At 31.8% G+C, this 23,312-nt stretch overlaps 2 protein-coding genes across 4 annotated transcripts; one reads left to right on the forward strand and one right to left on the reverse strand.

Moving 5' to 3' along the window:
* The first annotated feature begins 1,116 nt into the window (after positions 1-1,116).
* LOC126702726 (H/ACA ribonucleoprotein complex subunit 2-like protein) lies at positions 1,117-4,324 on the forward strand. The gene is made up of 4 exons (XM_050401546.1): positions 1,117-1,337; positions 2,282-2,351; positions 3,183-3,288; positions 3,904-4,324. The coding sequence occupies exons 1-4, from the start codon at positions 1,202-1,204 to the stop codon at positions 4,063-4,065; spliced, it is 474 nt and encodes a 157-aa protein (XP_050257503.1). The 5' UTR covers positions 1,117-1,201; the 3' UTR covers positions 4,066-4,324.
* Positions 4,325-5,167: 843 nt separating this feature from the next.
* On the reverse strand, positions 5,168-19,754 carry LOC126704450 (inorganic pyrophosphatase TTM1). 3 transcript variants are annotated; one of them, XM_050403481.1, is made up of 14 exons: positions 19,480-19,754; positions 18,163-18,320; positions 17,215-17,581; positions 15,948-16,062; positions 15,366-15,561; positions 15,131-15,244; positions 14,841-15,014; positions 13,438-13,632; positions 11,239-11,361; positions 11,057-11,169; positions 9,703-9,826; positions 8,595-8,867; positions 7,386-7,566; positions 5,168-5,253 (listed from the first exon to the last, which is right to left on the reverse strand). In XM_050403481.1, the coding sequence occupies exons 3-14, from the start codon at positions 17,552-17,554 to the stop codon at positions 5,216-5,218; spliced, it is 1,986 nt and encodes a 661-aa protein (XP_050259438.1). In that variant the 5' UTR covers positions 17,555-17,581; positions 18,163-18,320; positions 19,480-19,754; the 3' UTR covers positions 5,168-5,215. The 3 variants fall into 3 exon arrangements, with proteins under 3 accessions (XP_050259438.1, XP_050259436.1, XP_050259439.1); XM_050403479.1 differs by lacking the exon at positions 5,168-5,253 and having other exon boundaries at positions 6,944-7,566; XM_050403482.1 differs by lacking the exons at positions 5,168-5,253; positions 18,163-18,320 and having other exon boundaries at positions 6,944-7,566; positions 19,480-19,681.
* Positions 19,755-23,312: the final 3,558 nt, after the last annotated feature.

Here is a 23,312-nt window from a genome sequence, read left to right on the forward strand (position 1 = left end):
AAGTAATTTTCGTACATGAACCACCGAACTCTCTTTAGCCATTTTTACAAGATAAAAAAGCTTGCAATAATTAAAATTATTATTGCGAATGTAATCCATCTTTCTCTATTGTTTAGTCATATATATCTATTTCTCTAACAAGTCTAACTTGAACTCAAACTCAAACATCGATAATTTATCTCCAAATTTGCGAGATTAATCATGAACACTATAAAAGTAAAGTAAACCCCAATATTTTTTTCTAAAGCCTAGTAGAGGTATGAGCTCTTCTTATGTTATTTTATTCTCCTCTACTTTGTTAAAAAAAAAAAATATATATATATATATATATATATATTTTATGGTTTTTCATGTATTTTTCAAAAAGTAATTTTCGTATATGAACTACCAAACTCTCTTTAACCGGTTTTTACAAGATAAAAAAGTTTGCAATAATTAAAATTATTCTTTAGAATGTAACTCATCTTTCTCTATTGTTTAGTCATATATATTTTGTTTTGTTTCAATAATTTATAAGCAGTGATTATTTGATTCTTTAACATTTTTTGGTCTTTCAGAAGTTTTAATATCTGAATTTTTGAGTTATTTTTTTGCAGTATCTAAAACAATTTAACAAATTTTTTGTAAGTCATTGCACGTTCAAACAACGGCTTCTACATCAAATTATAACACTAATTGAAGTCATACAAGAACAAATCATGCAATGGTGTAGTTTCTTAAATTTTTTATAAAATTATTTTAGTCTACCTCACAAATAGGTAGGTTCCCGTGTATAGCATGAGTTAGCGACTAATTATTATTATTATTATTATTATTATGCTTCAACATTTAATTTTGTTTTTCTACCTTTTACCTCAAAAAAAAAAAAAAACCATTTGATTTTCTTATCTTGCATATCCAAGCATTATTAAAATATAATTGAAATTGTAAAAATATATAAACTTATTTTTATTTCTCATTTGCAAGCATTATTAAAATATAATTGAAATTGTAAAAATATATAAAAAATTTCAGTAAAGCACAAAACTAAGCTTAGCACGTGCGTGTACCCAACACACGTGGGAAGCAATAGGAATACCCTAGTTCATAACATAAATGATAAACCCCAGTTGTTGGTGAAACAAAAACCCTAGTTTCAGTGTCTCCGCTAATACATTACACACCAAGCTTAGCCTCAGAGAGAAAAAAAAAAAAAAAAAAAATGGGAAGCGATAGCGAAGCAGAGAAGACGCAGCAGAAGGAGAAGGAGAGGAAGAAGCTTCTAGCCCTCGCCCCCATTGCCAAACCCCTTGCTGGAAAGAAGCTCTGCAAGCGCACCCTCAAGCTCGTCCGCAGAGGTATATAGCTTTATATATGTAACTCTACTACATACATATACGTGTGTGTGTTTGTGTCATTTGTTTTTGGTTTAGGATCTAAAGACATGGGTTGTTTTCCTTTTGTGCTGGTTCCTTTTAGAATTAGTATACATCGAAACACATGTTGGATTTTTGAACACTGTTGTATTTTAAACAATGTGAAAATCTTTTTTTATTTTTTGATTGAAAATTATTATAGGAGATGTGGGTTTTGATTGGATGATTGAAAAGCCTGATTGGAAATTATTATATCCTTAAAATTAAGGAGATGTGGGGTTTGTTTGATTTTTCAGATAATTTTTAGTACGAAGATGTTGTTCTTATATTTTATTTTCTTTTTAGGAGTGTTTATTGATCTAATTGTTGTGGTTTTGTGTTTATTTCTTTCTTTTTAATTGAAAAGAGTACATGGAAAATGGTATTATAAGGCTAAGCCAAGTGGTTAATTTGTGTTAACCTCGGGTTTGGGAGTGTGAAGATTACTGTTATTAGATTTATGGAATTTATCTTTTGTCCAAATTGTGAATTGAAAAGCCTGATTGAAAATGATTTCAATGTAACATTGTGTTATAGCCCATCTGGTAGATGTTGCAGCAATCCTATGAAGGCACTTGACAATCCTTTATCATATGTTCAGATGTTATTGCTTGATTTTCTGCAACTGTATGAGATATAGTATATTTATAGGGTAGGAATTTGGTGATGAAATTGTGGAATTTTACTAACCCAAAAATAAAAAAAGTTATGGACTTTTAGCCGATGAGCTTTAGCTCAAAAATATCACCTCTTTCTCCTACAAGATCGAAATGCACAAGGTGTATGTAATTTTCCAGTCAATGTGTGTGTTATTAACTCCACTTTGATTGTTTTTCTTTAGTATGTTGTTTATTGTATTTATCTTGATTTCACATTTGTTCTTCCAGCTGCTGAGCACAAATGCTTGAAGAGAGGAGTAAAGGAGGTGGTTAAGAGTATCAGGCGTGGTCATAAAGGGTCAGTTTTCTGTGAAATTCCTCTTCTTCCTGTTGGCTTTTCAAAATTCAAGTCAATGAAGGGTGCCTAATTTTCTCAAAAAGAAAGTGAAAGAACAGAAATTGATTGCATTTCATCTCCTTGTGTCATAGTCTCATTTTTCGATAGAAAAGGGGTACTTTAACATAGCTAAATGTCTTTTACCAAGACATTAAATTATTCTAAGGATATAAATAACAAAAGGATGTGGCAAAAGATCAGTGTGTGAAGTCAATTAAAGAGTTAGAAACCTCATGCTCCGCTTTAATTATTAGTTATCTCCTTGATATAAATGATTCTTCTTGTTTAGTATCATGCATAATTGCATGTACTTTTTTTCAGTACTTCTGTTGATAACAGTTCTGTTCAAATGTGCGAGAACTGTATCAGTCTTTTATATAGCATGTAAATAAATTTTATAACTTTGTTTTTATGTGATCATAAAACAAGATTGAAAGTGGAAGCTTGGTGAGATCTCTTGAGATATGAGAGATTAATACATGAATTGAATGTAAGTGGTGGACATACCGTTCAAAGATAGTCGAAATTTTTGCTGATGATAGAGAAATCTTGCAAAGCACATAAAATGGGTGTAGAGGTTAAGATAAACGAGGTTTTTTTTTTTTTTTTTTTTTGGGTGGGGTGGGGAGAGATAGTTCCCTACTTTTCAGATTCTTGCTAAATAAAGACATCTCGGCTGATTGATTTTGCATAGTCAAAAGTTAGCTTGATATGCAAAATTGTTTCCTGGAATTTATTTTTTTGTTACAGGGAACTTGTAACTGATTGTTTTGTTCCCAATGTTGAGTGCAGAATATGTGTTATAGCTGGGAACATATCACCTATTGATGTGATTACTCATGTTCCAATCTTATGTGAAGAGGCTGACATTCCCTATATATACGTTACCTCAAAAGAAGTAAGTTTGCAGCATTTCCTTTAATTTCTTCTTCTCTATATTTTTCATGGCATTGCATCCTTGTGGTTTTCTTCCTATCTTGAGAATGGCAAACTTGTCCAAATAATTTCTTCTACTTGTTCCTTCTCTGGCTTTTGGGAAAGTTTTATTTTCCTTTACGGTAGGATTATCATTTATTTCTATTTTCATTCAAAAATATCATTGAAAACTCAAATTTTTACTAGAAGTTGTTGTGAATGGTCCTCTTCTGTTTACAGTGGTGAATCTTGGCCTGTGCATCGAATGTTACTACCTTGTTTGTTTTAATATTGCTTATAGACTAGGCCTTTAGGTATGCTCAAAGAAGTTTCCTGAACCAAATCCGGTTTAAAGAAGTTTAGCATTAGGAATTCTTGGTAAAATGCTGTGTATCCTTGGTTGGATTTGGTTTGTCTGGTTTTCTTTGAATCGGATATTTTCTCTCATTTTTGTTCCTTCAGATAAATCACTAAGTCTTTTATTTAATTATTTTGATTAGTTTGGTTATTGAGTATATCTTACCATATGAATGTGTAGTGATTTTGTTGATTGTAATTACATTAAGTCATTAACCGTTCTTATTTAATGGTTTTTCAGGACCTTGCAAATGCAGGGGCCACTAAAAGGCCAACATGCTGTGTTCTCGTGCTAACCAAGCCTACAAAAGGAGAATTAGGTGCAGAGGAACAGGAAAAACTAAATGAAGACTATAAGCAGGTTGCTGCGGAAGTGTCTGAACTTGCATCAACTATTTTCTGAAGTAGAACAAAGCATTTGTACTTTATTTAAGCTGGTAGAATATCTTGCTGTTTCATGTAATCTTTTGAAGTGGGTAGAGGTAGAGATGTTTTCCATATGTCCAAGCATTTGGGGTGTCTTTTGTGTGTTAAGAGCAAGCAATGTAGGTTCATAGAGCTTAGATCCAACTTTTGAATCACTAAGATAAACACATTGGTGCTAGCTAATTGTCTTGGACGCGTACTTTTAAATATGAGGCTAGAAAGCTTTATTATGTTCATTTTTTCAGTCCTTTTTGTTATCTTCTCAATTTTGCACAGCCCAAGAAGCAGTTTTCTTATTTCTAACCTGAAAATCTCAAGTTGCACGAATTTGTTTTTATTATATAATATATACTTATTACCTATCAAAAAATATATATATAATATATACTTATTGATACTGATTTCCTTTTTTTTTTTTATTTGTTTTGATTCTGTTTTTTTTAATCAAATTAGTTTCAATGTACCATGACTATTCTACATGTATTCTCATCAACTTGATTGTACTAGCAGTTTTGAATGTCTGCACCAACAGGTCTCCTCTGCAATTTCATAATAATCTGCAACTCTTGTTCCCCTTATTTGGAAACAAAACATTTTATTAGTGCCAGTAACATAACTCTAAATATGCCGGAAACAAGCATGCATTCAAGCCAAAAATCTTAGGGTCGTTGGTATCTGTTTAGCCATTTTGTTTTGACAATTTATATATCATGAATCGAGAATAGAACCAATGGACGATGCTTGGCTCCGAATGATCACAGCAGGATCCTATCTGATATTTGTCAATGCAGGACTTGAAGCCCCCTCCTCAAACAAACGGGCAATTCTTTGGAATTGAAAATTCCTTTTGTATTTCACTATTTCATATGGTGGAGGGGGTGAGAGGAGAAGACCCATTTTTCATTCTGTATAGGAGGTTATTGTGAAACCTAGAGAGGCGGAAGTGGCAAATCGCTCCTGCCGAGCATCTTAGCTTAGTAGCTTAACACACGCACACATAAATAGGTTACTTGGCTATAACTTTCGAACTGTGGAGCTATTGATAATCAGATCTCTACATCAAGGGTTATGAACTTATGACGTAAATGTTCATTGTATACAGAAAATTAAGCAGCTTGGCAAGAAAATTACTTTTGTGATGTCAAACCCTTGAACAAGAAGACACCTAAAGCACCAATTGCCAAAGTTAGATTAAGAGGGACGCCAATGAAATCAACATCAACCAATCTGTTTGTCTAATCTGTTCTTTCATGTTGCCACCTCTCTCCCTAGGACTCATGCAGAGGATTGCTCAGATTTTCTAATTGATGCATGATTTGATGTTGTCTAAAACTACCCCATTCCCACGTTCTATCGAAAACACAAAAAATAAAAAATTCCTAAAACTTATCCTTTCATTTATTCATTTCTTCTCCTTTCCAACACTATGGAATGCATAAGAAAAAATGCTAATAACATTAGATCCCAAAAACTTTAAACTCATAATATTCATTCAGCTTCTTTTTCATTCTTTTGTCTGATTTCCAACCGACACTATTTTCTTCTCCACTTATTGTTTTATATACTGAATTCTTCTTAATGGTAAGACATTTTCATGTCAAAATTGGTAAGCTTTTGAACAAATTTATATACTACTTTCTCAATTGAATCATATTGTGTATTGTACTTTATCAACTATATGTGTTGTGAATTGGTAACTTTATTATCTTCTATGATGCCCGACTATATAAAAGATGTAATAGAAAATTTGATTGTGAATGAAAAATTATGACACTAAATCCAAAAACAAGAGCCTCATCACTTGCATTTCGCGCGTGTGATGAGGCTGGTCTATTCTATATATATCTAAAAGTTGAAGTGTAACATTTATTGTTACTATGCTCATATTGCACCACTTCATCTGCCATATCATTGGTTACATAATTATTATTTTTCTTATTTATTTTTTATTCCTAAATTTTGTTGACAATATATATATATATATATTGACTTTACACATTCAACTTTAACAGTTTTAACTTTATGTATAACTTTGCATTTACATATTCATCTACATTAATTTAGATATTTATACTAAACAATAAAATCAATGAATAATCTAAAACCACAAACAATATCTATACATATATATCTAAGCCATTATATAATAATGGAAGCTTTGCAATAACTTTTACAAAACTTCTTCTCACCCAAAAAAAAAAAAAAATTTACAAAGCTGATTCTTATTATTTAGTTTTTGCAATTTTTACTTTGTTTAACCTTTCATCTTCTTCAAGCATTGTATTTTTAGTTCAATTTTTCATCTCTTCCGATCACTATCTTCTTAAATTTTTTATTTGATTAAGTTTCGTTTATTTTTTATTTTTATCCTTTTTGGGTAGGCAAAATTGTAGTTTTTGTAGACAAAATACTCTTAATAGTTTTATTAGAAGTATTCTATAGTGTCACTTATTTAGATAAAAGCAAAGTTTAGTCAAACGAAAATAATTAGATGAGTGACATATTTTCACTTTTGTAATTGTATTATTATTATTATTATTATTATTATAGGTAGTTTATTTGTATAATATAAAGCAAAAAGTAAAAAGCTACATATTTTTTTTACGTAGTTATTTCCGTTGCGTTTGGATAGTTAATGTGCTAAGGTTTATTTATTGTCTGAGACCTTAAATAGTTAAATCTTATTGAGCCGCCTTGACAATATTAACTAATAGCTCTCACTATTACCTTTAAAGCAACTCCAACAAAGCAAATGAGAGGGAGAGAGAGAGAGAGTGAGAGAGATTGTAAAAGTAAAGTAAGATACTAATCCACTCATTCCGTACTATACTACTACAACAACAACAACAACAAAGTATCAAAGAAGATCATATTGGCTTTATTATGCCCAAGCAATGCCTAGGATAGGGAAGAGTGTCCACAACCGTATTAGAAAACTAGAGAAGATACAATATTTACAACACTCACCAAGTCACCAGTGATATTTATACAGCCATCAGTACTCAGTAGTACATTTATTCAGCAAGAAAGAAAAAGAACTTATTTAGAAACTTACAGGTATTCACCCTTTTTTTGGGGGCAAGATTTTCAACATTTATAATAATACTATAGGACCACCCTATTATAAAACCTAAAAAAATGTGACTTGGCTATAACTTTTCAAACTTTAGACCTATTGATGTTCACATATCTCTCTACCATAATGGGTTCTAATGTCAATGTTCATTGTATACAGAAAATTAAGCACTTGGCAAGAAAATTATTTCTGTGATGTCAAACCCTTGAACAAGAAGGCACCTAAACCACCAATTGCCAAAGCTAGAATAAGAGGGATGCCAATGGAATCAACATCAATCATTCTGTTTGTCTGATCTGATCTTCCATTTCGTGACCTCTCTCCCCAGGACTCATTCAGAAGATTGCTCAGACTGTCTATTTGGTGCATGATTTGACGTTGTGATCGGGCAATAAGAAGTATCTGTTCAGGAAACAGTTCCAATAATCACAAGTGTTCAAGGGAAATTTAAACTAAAGTCATATTTTAGACATGAACAATGACAGAAAATCATCCAAGGAAAGCATTTTTCTGTGACTTGGGGCATGTAGGATTTGATGCAATGGATGGATCTGACTCTAGACACACAGGTAGTTAGATAGATACATAGACAGACAGACAAATAGCCTCAATGCCCATGACTCCTGATTGTCTAAGGATGAAGAGACAACCAGAGAAAAGAAATTCCCTATATGCTTAAATTCTTGGATAAATAATGGCTGACAACAAAAGTCCCTGTTGAATGTCTGCTAATGTTCTCTATCAACTTCCTTTGGGAAGTAGAGCACAAAAAAACCTCAAATGTGGTACTTAAAAACCTGGGACCGCTTAAGGTTATTCTACAGGTGCTATTACATTTTTATGGCTTTGTTGTTTGTAAATGAATAGAATGAACCAATAAAGATTTCATTCCAAAATGCTTTCTATTAGTATAACAAATTCAAAGCCATATGTGTTTACTTCCATCCTTCCACATTAAAAGGAATCTTTTACATGTCATTCTATTGTTTGATTCATGTTCTAATTACTTAACAAAAGAAAAGTCATGTTCCGAGAAAAGTACACATAGAACAGAACATATCAATAATAATTTGACCCAAACAATTGCTTTGCCTACTATTAGCAAAATTGAATCCAATGTCGCATATTATATCCATTATTGATAAGAAAAGGAATACTTTAAAGTCTCATCCTTACAGAGTTATTCACTACCTTGCTTTAAAATTATTATGATATATTCAGTATTCCTTGATTTTCCTTTTCAAACAGAATACTTTATTTTTCTTTATTTTTTTCAGGAAGGTTCTGATTGTAATCTATCTACTGCATTTTAACATTGGGCAGCTAAAATTTCATTAAACAAGAACTTCATAAATAATATATGAAAATATAGTCACATATTCTTTCCTTTTTTTTTTCCACCAAGTATGGAGACATGATATTCACTATACCTCTTCCATTTGTGGGGACTCCCTAGCCAATTGGGAAGAAGATGAAGAATTGGGCAATAATGTGCCAGTCAATGAACCATTCCCCAAGCCAGTCGCAAAAAGAGAAGTGGGTCCAGAGCCATTGCAAGCTTCAGCCTGCATAGCCAAGTTTTGTTGACTAGCTGAAACTTTCCTGATGGAGATCTTCGAATTCAGCTCTTCAATACGAGATGTAAACTCATCCATCCTCTCATTCAATGTAGAAATTTGTTCCGAGAGTTGAGTAATAACTCCCTAAAGGAATTGAAAAACAAATTGATGGGTGAAAACTAATGCCACATATAGATGTCGTGAAGGCAGCAAAAGAAAGAACTAGGGAAGAAAAAATAAAAGAAATAAAACCATCTGCAGGAAAAAATAATATATTTTTACCAATCATGTGGGTAGATGGGTTCAAGTTATACCTTGTTTAACTTTAAATAATGTTATACCACCTAATAACTTTTATTGAATTAAAATTTTAATAAATCACCGTTGGATTACATGTTTTCTATGTGCTTAACATGTGTGCCAAATTTCGTACCAATTAGATGTTATTTACTATTCGATCCCTAAATTCAACTTTTATACGTAGTTTCAAAAATACAAAAACTTCAAATTTAAATATTTGATAGATGACATATTTATTGATTTTTGATGATCTTGATCTTTGACATGTGTATTGAGGACATAGAGAACATGTAATTCAATGGTGGGATTTCAAAATATATCCAATAAAGGTTATTATATGGTGTAACATTGCTTAAAGTTATACTAAGTATAACTTGAACACAACTCATACTCATATATATATATATATATATATATCCAGCCTTGATTATGGGGGAAGGGAGTGCGGTTTGAACTAGAGAGTTCGTTGGCAACGAAAAATTGATCTAAACTTGTCTGTGCTTCTTTCTCTTTTAGTTTCTTGGTAACCATACAATAGAATGATAAGAATCCACATTTTTCTAGAACTTTCTCAATTCCATTCTCTACAACTAGACAGACTGGGAGGTTCTTGCAAAGTGGTTAAAGAAGAGACTGAAATAATAGCATTGGACAACTCTAAAGGCAGAAAAACACTCACTTGGTTTCCAAGTGTTGCAGGTGATTCTGGAGTTCTCCCATCAAACCTTCTATTGTTGATAGCAAGTTTTGTCAGCTTGGGCAGGTTCTTGTCCCGTTGACTTGTGAACGAATGTGATAAACTTCTGCTCAACACGTAACATATTATCATGAGGCATAGTTGCAAACTCGTGAACTATACCAAGAATTGACTTTATTTAATTATTTTTTGTATCATGTATAGTAAGATATATAGGCACCTTGAAAATTAATAAAATATTATAATTTATATATATATATATATATATAAAGAAATTAAAGCATTCATGCTGCCTTCAACTCTTATTATTTTTAGTATATCTTAAATTCTTTTTTGTAGCTTCAGATTTTGCTTCATTTCCTTTTTTTTTCTTGTCAACTTTGATAATTCATAAAAAGCAAATCTCGATTTTTTTTTTTTCAGTTTTTATGATTCTTTGTACAATATACAAACACTCTCAAAACTAATGTTAGACAGTGTCTAATTTAAACAATGATAACATCATAAACTAATTAGAATAATAGCATTTCACAATTTATAATGTTTTACTCTTTCTATTTTATTAATTATATTTTTCATTATTTTCCTATTTATCTTTCATTACATATAATAACATATATGACATGCTTGTGTATGAAATTACTTATTGTATACTTCTCAATCATTATAAATTGTAAAATTAAATGTTTAGTAATTTTAAAAATACTTTATACAATTAACAATGAACATTTTAATACCTTAATCGTGATAATTAAATCTGAATTTATTTTTCCAAAAGAAACAATTAATTAATTTTTATATAAAAAAGAAGCAGACAAAAACATAAAGGTGATATCAAGCATGTTGAGTGTATTGGGTGATACACTACGTATCGATATTATGTATTGGACCATAAGATATGTACATTGTATTGTGCAGTACACTAACACTTATGGACACTTATGAGATATGTATCAAAATGATAAAAAATGTGATACATGTATCATAAAATATTAACAACTATGGTGAGAGGAGACCTCACCAGTCCCTGTTCTTCATGAATGAAATAGTTATGAAAACTTTCCCAACAATAAAATGAGAAATATATAAATAGAGCAATTTGGGGGAATGTGAGCTTCTAAAAGCATGATCACTTGTAATTAACCAGTTGGTTGCAACCACTAGAACCACTGGCTGTTCTGTAACAAATCACTAATCACACAGATGATCAATACCGACACAGATGTCTTCTTTGTGTGATTTCTTTCCCTACTTCAGTAATTTTTTGATTAAATGTTTTAACATCTCCCATTTCATATTGCAGATCTATAAAAATTTTGCTAGAACTAGAGAATACCGGTTGAGATACTTCATTCTTCTATCTGCAGAGGCTCGAGAAAGGGCTTCTTTAGGGCTTGAAACCAAATCATCTTCTATACTGAGCTTTGACTTCAAATCATCTGGCAATGCCTGTAAACTGACCAGTTAAGACCATGCACAAGTCAGGTATATATGCACACACAGCTAAGAGAGTCGTACCATGACATCATTAACAAGCTTCTCCAGCTGAATTTGTTCTATGTAAGTGCGAGGAACGTATGAACCATCCAAACCCAGTTGCTCTGCAACATATTTAACATATGAACGATCTTTTCCCTGCACCTTTATACAAAGAAAAGGCAGAACATTATTGCTAAGCTTAAATTCACCTAATAAGCTATTAGCAACAATTCATGCATAAAATTCTACAGCTGAGCACAAATATATCCAATCCTGCATATTACTAATACAATGGGCTTCAACTGTCCAACTGTTATGCCAAGGATATTCAATATTTCCCCTCAAAGTAGTTCCGAACAATAACAACAACCCAGCCTTTGTTCCAAAATTTTTGAGTCAGTTATGGATTCTCAATAGACTAATTTGGGTTGGTCACATGCATTCGTTTCCACATTCTATTCTATCCAAAATCATAATCTTTGTTACCTCTTTCAGTGATATGTTTTTTTTACTACTTCTACTAATCTTATTTTAGGTATATATATATTAACCTTTTTTGTTCCCTTGGCTTGAATCAATTCACTCTTCCACACTAATGCACTAATCTATCTCCTCTCCAAATGACCAAACCATTTTAAGTGACTTTCACTCATTTTTCCATCTACAAGAATCACTTCTATCTTAAGCAAATTTCCTTAATCAAATCCTTTATTTCCTTCTATTTCCAATAATCCATCTTAACATTTTCATTTCAGCTACATTTATTTTATAAACATGTTACTTCTTAACATCCCAACATTCAGTACCACAAAACATAGCTGGTCTTATAACAGTCCAATAAAATTTTGGGTGAATGCACTTACACCCCCTGAACTTTGGGGTAGTTGTACTTCTACTCCCTATTCTTTTATTTTAGCCAATTTAATACATAAACTTTCATAGTATAGCGGTAAGACTCTTGATGCACTTCTCTATTTCATCCATATTGCTTTTTCTATGATTTACATCCTCTTCAATCTCTCCATCCTTATGAATTATTGAGCCAAGACATCGAAAACCCTTGCTCTTTAGTATCTCTTGACCATCAAGGCTTACATTGACATCATTTTTTTTAACTTTAACTAAACTTACATTCCATATACTCAATTTTAGTCCTACTTAGCTGATAGCTTTTTAGATTCTAAAGTATTTCTCCAAATTTCTAAATTTCATTAGCTCCGCGTCTAATTTCTTCCACCAAAACTATTTCATATGCAAAAAAACATATACCAAGAGACTTCATCTTGAATCGATCTTGTGATCTCATCCATCACTAATGCATAGAGATGTTAATGCTAATCATTAATGCAAACCTATAATAGGAACCTCAATTGTGATGCCTTGTTCTCACACTATTTACAATTTTGTCGTACATATCCTTAATCAACTTAACATACTTAAGAGGAACTTCTTTCTGTTCTAAAATCCACCACATAACCTCTCTAAGTACCCTGTCATACACTTCCAAGTCAATCAAAACCATATGAAGATCTTTACGAGCTTATTTATAATTTTTCATTAGACATTTAAGTAAGAAAATAGTTTCCATGGTAGATTTCCCTAGCATAAAACCAAACTGCGTCTTTGATATTGTTGTTTCATGTCTTATCCTATGTTCAATCACTCTCTCCAAAAGTTTTAAGTATGACTCATAAACTTAATTTCACGATAATTTGTACAATTTTGAATATCTCCCAGTTCTTGTAATTTACACGTGTGTGAATATGAGGCAGCATGAGAGAGAGAGAGAGAGCTAGTAAGGACAGTTGTACAACATAGCTATGTCAAACACAAGGACTTGACTTGGAACTCATATAGGTTAAGTGCAAGTCAGCCGTTATCATAGTAAAGTCATGCAATAATTTTACTATCATAAACATTTCAACCAGACTAATCATTGCATGATTAACAGGTACCAAGAAAAGAACCTAACACAACACTAGTAAGGACAGTTGTACAACATAGCTATGTCAAACACAAGGACTTGACTTGGAACTCATATAGGTTAAGTGCAAGTCAGCCGTTATCATAGTAAAGTCATGCAATAATTTTACTATCATAAACATTTCAACCAGACTAATCATTGCATGATTAACAGGTACCAAGAAAAGAACCTAACACAACACTAATAAGGAGTGGAATTAGTATAATGGACTCAAAATCAATTCAAACAAACAAATGTAGTAATTGGCAGAATACCTGAACATATTTGCGATTAAGTTGTTCTAACCAATCAATTTTCACGTACACCCTATCATTGCAGAAGACATGGCTGCTCCGTTTCAGAATGGCTGCAATTGTATACCCCAAGGCCATGAGCCCTCCAAGAAGGCGCACACTGACTTCAAATGTGATTCTAGGTGATATTATAAATGGACTATCTGTAACCCATTCCTGGAAACAACAAGCAGAAATGGTGAGAACACTTAACTTTCCTACATTTTACAATCTTCACAGGTCTCTCAGAAAAACTCAAATTATGAAGTTAGAACATATCAGAAAGCCCAGTTGGCCACTCAAGAACACAATCACTTTATGAAATTAGTTTTGCTCATGTTCAATACTTTATAGATTCTTAAAGTTCAATACAATCATATGGTGTCATGAATGAAATTTCGACACGTAATACAAAAGTGCCCAGGATCTAGCTCCCAAAATGCAATGTTAAACTTTTTCATCTTGATTTCCTGCTTCAGTTTTTTTGGCGTACTTCCTTCCACAAATAGTTCCAAAAGCTTTATAGAATTTCTTATCAAAAGGTGATGATTGTTTGCTATTGCAAAATATCAAACAATCCAAAATATAAGAACATTTCTTAAACACCAATATACAAATATTTTCAGTGGAAATGGAGAAATATGAATACCAAGGTATAATTACAGAAAAAAACTGCTTAATTTTTAAGTAGACTGGCTTTGTAGTAAGCAGGGAAAAAACAGAAGGCCTTTAGGTACGATATATGGTATATGCTACAACTTTCATGGCTCTATAATGAGTGAATCTACTTTCTCAATGAGGAGAAGGTGAAGTGATGCATAGCCACTGAAGTCAGGTGCAGCCTTTTATACAAGAGGTGAAGGGCATCGCAGCCTTTTGTAACAGTCCGTCAGTTGACTACCACATAACTAACAGCTAGGATGGAAGAAAAATAAAACCAAATAGTAGGTAAACAAATAGCTAAATAAGGCGTAGCATCCAAGATAATACAGTTAAAGGCCATATAAGGTCTGAAGTGTCGCAAATTTCATACGAGTACCTAAATTCAAGCCTGTCCAGAAGATTCTTTTATCCTGATCAGAGGTGGAAGAAAATATAAAGTAGCCCCTAGAAGTCTGATAGAGACCCATTGTTAATGTACCGATACAAAAGGTGAGGGCCGAACATACAACAGGTGACTAATGGTCAGAAGGGACGAAACAGTAAAAACGTAAAAGTAGGAAGTTGACTAATGGACAGGTGGTATGAATCAGTAGAAATGTAAAAAACAAAAAAAATAATAAAACTAATTAAGGTGTAGAATCTAATACAATGCATTCAAAAGGTATGATTTAGCTAAAACTTAAATCAAATCCTTATATGTATATCTTTTACAATTGCCCTACCTCAAACATGAGATTGTACTTGCCATCCCTGTTCCTCATCCTCAGATATGACTGACACGCTTCAGTATCTTCACCTGGTGGTAGAAGATATATGTCATATGTTTCCTCTGTAGTTTCCTTATATTCTCCAGAAATAGCAGCCTTTATTTGATCCACTGTCACATCCCTTGTTGACTACAATAATAGAAAGCCCTCAATGCAATAGTTAGATGAAGTAAACAAATTCATGAGGCACTTCTAACAAATAAACTATAAAAACTGCAGGTTGAATGAGTAAACTAAAGGTTCACCTTTAGTATATAAGTGGGGTTCTGAAATCCAGTGAATGGATTAAACTTATTGATGATTCTTATATGTGCTGTTTGGAGATCTGGCTCAATAAAAGCCTTGTACATTGGATATACCTGTATAAGAACACATTTATAAGAATTACTACAGATGCTTCAAATGCTCAATATCTAGTTACTGAGGCACCTCAGTCAAAGCCCTTGAGTAAAATAATTAGCATGTGGTCAGTGAAAAAACCGTTTCAGAGATTTGATGAATTATTTCTTCAGGCTCTTGGCCAGCACGTTGAATGTCCCGTAAAACACGTTTGACAAGGTCAAAATGAACTCCACCCGTGACAGAGACGCGAAGATCTAGCAAAGGCCTCAATTTTTCACTTAAGGCATAGATGCCTTCAATAATTGTAATGCGGGAGCTGGGGACTTCAACTGTCCTATAAGAAGTATCAGCATGACTAAGCAATGAGAACTAAGATGTAGATGTTGGACTCAGTTTAAATTATAAAGGCACATGAGCTAGAGAGAGAGAGAGAGAGAGATGATGATGATGAGCAAAGAAAATTATATGAGCTCATGCATGAATGATGAAATAAGTAGAACTCTAAATAACACATCGACACAAAAGATTTTCTTAAATGGCAAGCTTTTCTGGTCATGCATCATAATCAACTAGGAAACAGTGAAGTTAATTTAAGTTTTTATTTCCTTTTTTTTTTTTTTTTTTCTTAAATCACATTTCCCTCTCCATGCAGGCAGATCTGAAGATGCACAATTCCTAGACAAGAGTTTTTATGATAAAGAGACTGGAGAAATACAAAACCTGTAACCAATGCGAGAACTAGTCTTGAAATCATATATAGGGACCTGAGTAGGTTTCCCTGCTTTTAAATCATGAATGTTCTCAAGCAAGGTGTCATAATCCGTCAAGCGTGGGTCTGTAACAAAACATGATAACCATTAGAGCCCTATCATGCATTCTTTTCTCATCTTGAATCATCAAATTTAATGATAAGCAGTTAAGAAGCTCTGGAGAAAGACCAAGAGGAGAAAAAAAATACACACAAACACACACACATATACTTAGGAGAACTAAAATAAAGGAAAGTGAATGACATTTCCACAAAGTCAGACAACAGGTGATAGGCATATGATCAAAATTATCCTTCATGGTCTGCAACATATTTCACTGAAAGTATTTAAGAAAACTTCAACTGGAATTTAATCTTAATGTGTTGCTGAAATAATGAAAAAATAGAATAAAATCAATTTACCATACAATTGGCACGCATGAAGGTAAGTCATAACCACAGATCCGGGTAAAGGAAGTTAACTAGTCAGTTTTAGTGTTTTACCATCATGAACTGTGGGTAAAACTCAAACTAGAGATATGCTCCTTCAAATCCAGGAGTATACAACCTATTTATATTAGTGATATCTCAGCCACTCAGTATAGTGGGATGGACAAAAAGATGGTAGGAGCAAGAGTGATGAAAATGGATTCTAAATCAATCATGCAAATTTTGTATTGGCAAATAACAATCTGAATAGTCTGTAAGCTTGGGGATATCCTTAAAAATTTTAATTTATTTGTTGTACACCCATATTCTTTGAATCTATGAAGTCCTAACAGTCAACTTCACCAATAATTAGAGGGTTCCTCAACCAGATGTAAAAAAAGTAAGCATGTCATTTATTTTCACCCACTCTATGGGAATATGGTAGAATAAAAATGCAATTGCTTGAGAGGTAACAGTAATTAATGCCTATAAGTACTTTCAAGAGAATTGTCAGTAAGAAATCCACAGATATCAATAAAGGGTCTTGTTAATGGGTGCCCTTAGGGCATTTCTTAATGGACCATTTTAGTAAAGTTTTGATACTATTTCATGGGAAATTCAGAAAGCTGTCAAAAAAATCAGTTGTTTTTTTCTTTTCCTATAAAAAGTTTCTAAAAATATTTCCTAAACTAATGTCCTTAGGGCATCCATCAACTTTTCCCATCAATAATTGCTGGTCACTTCAACGTACAAAAAGTACCGCGGGGGGGGGGGGGGGTGTGGGGGGGAACAGAAGAAATTCAACTTTACCATCAAAGTTCCCATCAATAATTCGACTAGAGTCATTGTAGTTGTCCATTGTTATGACAGCAATGCTGGGCATAAAGTTGAGCACCTTCTCAGTGAACACAGTCTTCCCAGCTCCAGAAGGACCTGCAACTCCTACTAATATTATCCCATTATTCTTTTGAGCCAGCAACTGGCATGCACGAATTACAATGAAGAAACCTTTCTCAAATGATAGTTGATCTTGGATTGGGATGATTTCATAGCGGTCAGAGTCCTTTCTTTTAACCAGTTGGACCTGATCCCGCAAGAGACCCGAACGTCGCCGAGGTGAAACAGCACCAGAAGAAGGATCTAGAGCCATCTAAAATCTAAACATACGTCTTCCAAGCTGCAAAAAGAGAGAAAAGAAGAAGTATATAAAATAAAAAAGCTAAAATTAGAATGTATTTAATATATGCATATCAAACAGCAATTGAAATTGCATAACTGCAAACTATAGTGTAATTTTAAATACATGGCTAAGATATATAAGTTCTTAATTGAATATCAGAATGCATACTTATCAGTAGATACATGGAATCTATTCCATAAGTATAGAGGAAGCATAAAGCATCCACATACATTGATAATAGGCTAGTGTGAATAAATATTGGTATCAACTTCCTCCTTCCTGTATCAATGAATCAAAGTTCTTCTGGGCCTATTGGTTTGGGATTGGAAAATGCAGCCTTTAACACTTTATTGCAGGTTCCTTTAACACTTTATTGCAGGTTCAAACCAAAATCAATCAAATAACTGTATGATGAATTTAAAATTGATGACTTGTTCCATCTTTGACCTTCCTAGTAACCTTCTTACCAAAATATATAGAATTTGCATTCCAGTATACCATTTTACCAAATTATACAAACTTTGCACAAAAAACAATTAACAAATATTTATAAAAGGCAAATGGTGAATAACACCCACCACTGATTTGGATGCTTCCTTCATCCATAAAGTGAGAATTTAATCAATTAGATGTCCAGAGAAGTCACCAGTTGTGTATCCAATGGCTTTCAAAAATACAATCAAGAAGCCTTCTTCCCTTTTTCTTTCTTTCTTTTTGTACTAGATGAATCAAGAAGCTGTTACCACATCAAATTCAGCATAGTAATTTAGCAATCATGAGTTAAGGAAATTCATCAATTAAGAACCAAAAGCACATTAAAAGGTTAAAAAAGAACAAGAATTTGAGCATACAAAAGACACATTTCTACCAGTCATCTTCAATCAATTAAAATGGATGTCACAGTGTGGCGAAACTGAAATATCTATTTTGCAGTCTCTCTATGATTGGACTTTGGAGTCTCTTGCAGTGTCAGTCGTGGGATTCTTATAATTTCTGGATTCCTTGAAGCTTCCACTAGTTGTGTTTTTTATTTTTATGCTTTCTATCATGTCTCTTTCTCTGATAGTTCCTTCTTTTCTGTTTTCATGCTTTACTCTTTGTATACAGCCTGTGTTTTTGGGTAGTGCCCGTTTTTTGTTTTAATGAATTTTTTAGTTTTAAAAAAAAAATCAAAATTAATGTGAATCTTGTAATGGACTGATTGAGAAGGTGCCACATTATTGATGAAGTAAACCAAACCCCCTATCATACCATGTTCAGGAGAGGCATACATGCAGCCATTCTTACAGTTCAGAAACTAGTAAAACAGAAAATAGTAATATGTCTCGGATGATCCACAAAAGTACCAATGGTTCATCCACCAGAGTTCTCAAAAATCACATTATTACTTGTAACACTTGAATAAAATAAATTGTCTACAGATACAACTAAAACCAATCAAATTCATATGGTGTTTCTTGCATTGATATGATTGTTGTCAAAGCAGAACAAAGATTCAAACATTGCACAAAATCACCTTTTTTTTTACAAAAGAATACACCCACATGTAGATTCCAATAAAGAAAATTTCTTAGTACCACTGAAACTTTCACAGCTTAAGACCCAATATGGATTACTTAGCTAAACTAAAATTTCACAAGAAACCATCTCAATGACACTATTCTTGAAAGTGACATAGTCGTTCATCAAAAAAAAAAAGAAAAAAAAAAAGAAAGTGACATAGTCAGAATATTGTTAACCAATAATTTTCTATGGAATTGATCAAGCTAAAAGCCAAAGCAGCCAAATTTAACAGCAATAAAGCTGGAACTAGAGTTGCCCAGAACAAGAATCCAAAAAATAAGAATGACCCAGAATTTAAATTCACAAAAAAAACAAAGAATAACTGAGATTACCATGAAAATGAAGCTCTTTGAGTTTTCTTGAAATCAATACAGGCAGAAGTAGATGGTTCTGGAAATATTCTTCATTGGGATGGAATTAATTGTGATTCTCATCAGAGAGTGGGGACTGACACGTGGTGAGATGTTATGGGTCCAACCAAGAAGTGTGTGTGAAATTTAGAGATGGTACAAATTAAAGACCAAAAAAAAAAAAAAAACATTTTTCATAAAAATTGGGAATATGACTCTAAATCACAATTATCTAAATAAATGATGAAAAATTTAGATATCTGCAGTAGTGGTAGTCAACGGTCATGGAAGTATGGAACATTATCCATAAACTTTTATTATTATTATTATTATTTATTTATTAGTTTTGGGGCTTGAAAATATTTTATTTTATTTTCCCCTGAAACGGGCTTGAAAAGATGACGGTAATAGATCAGATTAAGCTCCACATGGGAGATAGATATCTACAGTAAATAAATAGCTTCGACCCGCTCCCATTCATATAGCATCTTTAAATCTGTTTGGGATCCGCTTATTTTGCTGAAACAAATAATTTTTACTAAAAGTAGTATAGATAAAAGTAAAAGTTAGCTGAAATAGTACAGTAATACTCATAAATAGGACAAAAAAAGCAGTGAAACCCATGAATAGTAGTAAAAATAAACTGAATAGTAAAATAAGTTGGCAAAAATAATCTTACCAAACATATCCTTAATATATGTTTTTTTCTTTAATTACTTATATTTTTATTAATTTATTTGTATTCGTTCAAATCTTATTTTATTTGTTGGTTCTAGTTAATTTATCTATAAAATAAATAAATTCTACTTTATCCATAAAAAGATATTATAAGACCCAAAATACTCTTTTTGAAAAAAATGTTTTAAAAGTAATGTTACGTCACAATATTTTTACAACAATCATAAGTGATAAGTTGTTATTAATAGGTAAAAAAGTTATGTTAGTAGTACCTCATATATTAAGAGTAATGTTAACCACTAACAATTTATTGTTTAAAATCAACCGACAGACTAATAAACACAATAATAGTTTTTTAGACAGAATTAATAAAAAATTAGAATCTTTAGAAAAAATTGACAGATCCGCTATATATACTAAAATTGAAAAGAAAAATGATAGTTTTTTGGACCTCTATGAAAAAATGAAAGCTTTAAATTCAATTTTAGAAAAAGAAAAAGAATTTGAACCCCATCATAGATCATCTTTAGCAAAAACTATGACAAATAATTGGTATATAAATAATAGTTTAAAAGAAATTGTAGATAAGAACTTACAGACATTAAAAGCAACTGACAGATTAGTTGACGAAGAAACTAGCCCAATTAAGGAAAGAGTAACACGTATAGAAGATAAAAGAAAAGATCTCATAAAAGATAGAAGTACTATAGAAAGTGTCAAAGATATAATAAACGAAGACAAAGAAAGAGGTAAGATAAGGAAAGGCATAGTAAAGGAAATGATAGAAAACATAGAAAGACAAAAGAGCCTAATAGAGACAAGTAAGAAAGATAATAATACTCTACGTGGGAAGTTAAAAGAAGAGATAGAACAAGAAAGGACTAATACTATAGTACAAGACAAAGCAAAAGAAATGACTGAAAGACAGAATAGTGAAAAGATTTGTAGAAAGTTAAAGACAAAAGAAGATGTAGGGAAAGTAATAAGAAATGACATGCTAAAAGAAAATAGTGCTTTTAAAGAATCTCTACGTAGGAAACTTGAAACAAAGGATGAGATAGGAAAAGTCAACAAAGGTAGGAAAAACAATAATAATGGTAATTTAAAAGAAAAGACAAATAGTGATAGTGTAGTAAAAGTAAAAGTAGAAGTAGACAAGAAGTGTAATAGTTTAAAGGAAAAAATTGATGAAAAATTAAAATCTATTGAGAGAGATATAATATATACCCAAACGGATAGTTTGACAGAATTAACTAAAAAATTAGAAATTTTAAATTCACCTTTGGAGATAAACAGAGAAAGAGACATAGCAATTTTAAATACTACTGAGTTATCAGATAATGAGAAAATTGACAAACATGTTAGTAATACTATTTGTCATAAATGCAAATGATATGGACATACTAAAAAACAATGTGACAGACATAATAAAATAGTTAAACAAATAAGTAAATTAGAATTTCAAAAAGATATAATAAATGAATTATTGGAAATATTTCATGTTAAGCAAAGAGAGATAGATCAAGTAATGAAAAAGGAAGAGATAAAATCAACCAACCCACTTAAAATTAATAAAAGAAAAAGAAAATAAAAAGACATAATAATGAAACTAATAGAAAATCTACCGAATCACCATAAAGACAACAAAGAAAATTTATTAAAATTGAAAGATTCTATAGAAATACCTATTACTTGTATTAGGTGTAAGAAATATGGACACCATGTTACGGATTGTAGAAAGAAAGATAAAGACAAGAAAGAAAAGATAAAAATGAAAATAAAACAAGATGATGTAGAGATAAAACCAGTAGCTCTACAAGACTTAATGACAGAAGCAAAAATGGTAAAAAAGGAAATTAAAGAAATTAAGGAAGAAAATTCCACAGACATAAATGAGCGAAATATTGCAGAAATAATAAACTTAAAAGAATTTTCTAATCCCACAAACAGAAAAGTTGATGATAATGATAGACAAAATTTCTTAAGTTTAATTGACAGAGTAATTTTCCAAAAATGGCATATAGAAATTACTTTAATAGACTCAAGAGCTGACATGAATTGTATACAAGAAGGATTAATACCTTTAAAGTACTATAAAAAATCATCTAAAAGATTAACTCAAGCTAATGGCGAAAAGCTAATAATTAATTATAAAATACCTAGTGTTCACATATGTAATGATGGAGTTTGTTTTGAAACAGTTTTTGTTTTAATCAAAGACCTTTCTTCTAAAATCATTCTAGGAAATCCTTTTATGACTTTACTTTACCCTTTTTTAACGACAGAAGAAGGTATTAAAACCACTGTGCTAGGGAAAGATATACTTTTTAAATTTATTCTCCCACCGATTCCAAAAGATATTTATTCACTTAATACCATAGTAAAGGAAATTGATAAAGAAAGAATTGATAGAAAGAATAGACATTTGGAATCTTTGAAGTCAAAAATAATATACAAAAGAATTGCTGATCAATTAACAGACCCCATACTAAATAATAAAATAAAATTATTCAGACAACAGATCGAGACAAAGATTTGTTCCAATCTCCCTACTGCTTTTTGGCACAGGTATCGACATATAGTATAGTTACCTTATGAAAAAGATTTTAATGAAAGACAGATACCTACTAAAGCTAGGCCAATACAAATGAATAATGAATTATTAGAACATTGTAAGAAAGAAATTGAAGATCTTTTAACTAAAGGATTAATCAGAAAGAGCAAGTCTCCTTGGAGTTGTGCTGCTTTTTATGTTAATAAATAGGCTGAATTGGAGCGAGGAGTTCCAAGATTAGTTATAAACTATAAACCTTTAAATAAAGCATTACAGTGGATAAGATATCCTATTTCCAATAAGAAAGATCTTCTTGACAGACTTCATGAAACAACCATATTTTCTAAATTTGATATGAAAAGTGGATTTTGGCAAATACAGATAGATGAGACAGATAGATACAAAACTGCTTTTACAGTTCCTTTCGGTCATTATGAATGGAATGTTATGCCTTTTGGTTTGAAGAATGCACCTAGTGAATTTCAAAATATAATGAATGACATATTTACACCTTTCACAGATTTTTCCATTGTTTATATAGATGATGTCCTAATCTTTTCTAAATCAATAGATGACCATTGGA

Source organism: Quercus robur, chromosome 10 (genome assembly GCF_932294415.1).
Source record: "Quercus robur chromosome 10, dhQueRobu3.1, whole genome shotgun sequence".
Taxonomy (NCBI): Eukaryota; Viridiplantae; Streptophyta; class Magnoliopsida; order Fagales; family Fagaceae; genus Quercus; species Quercus robur.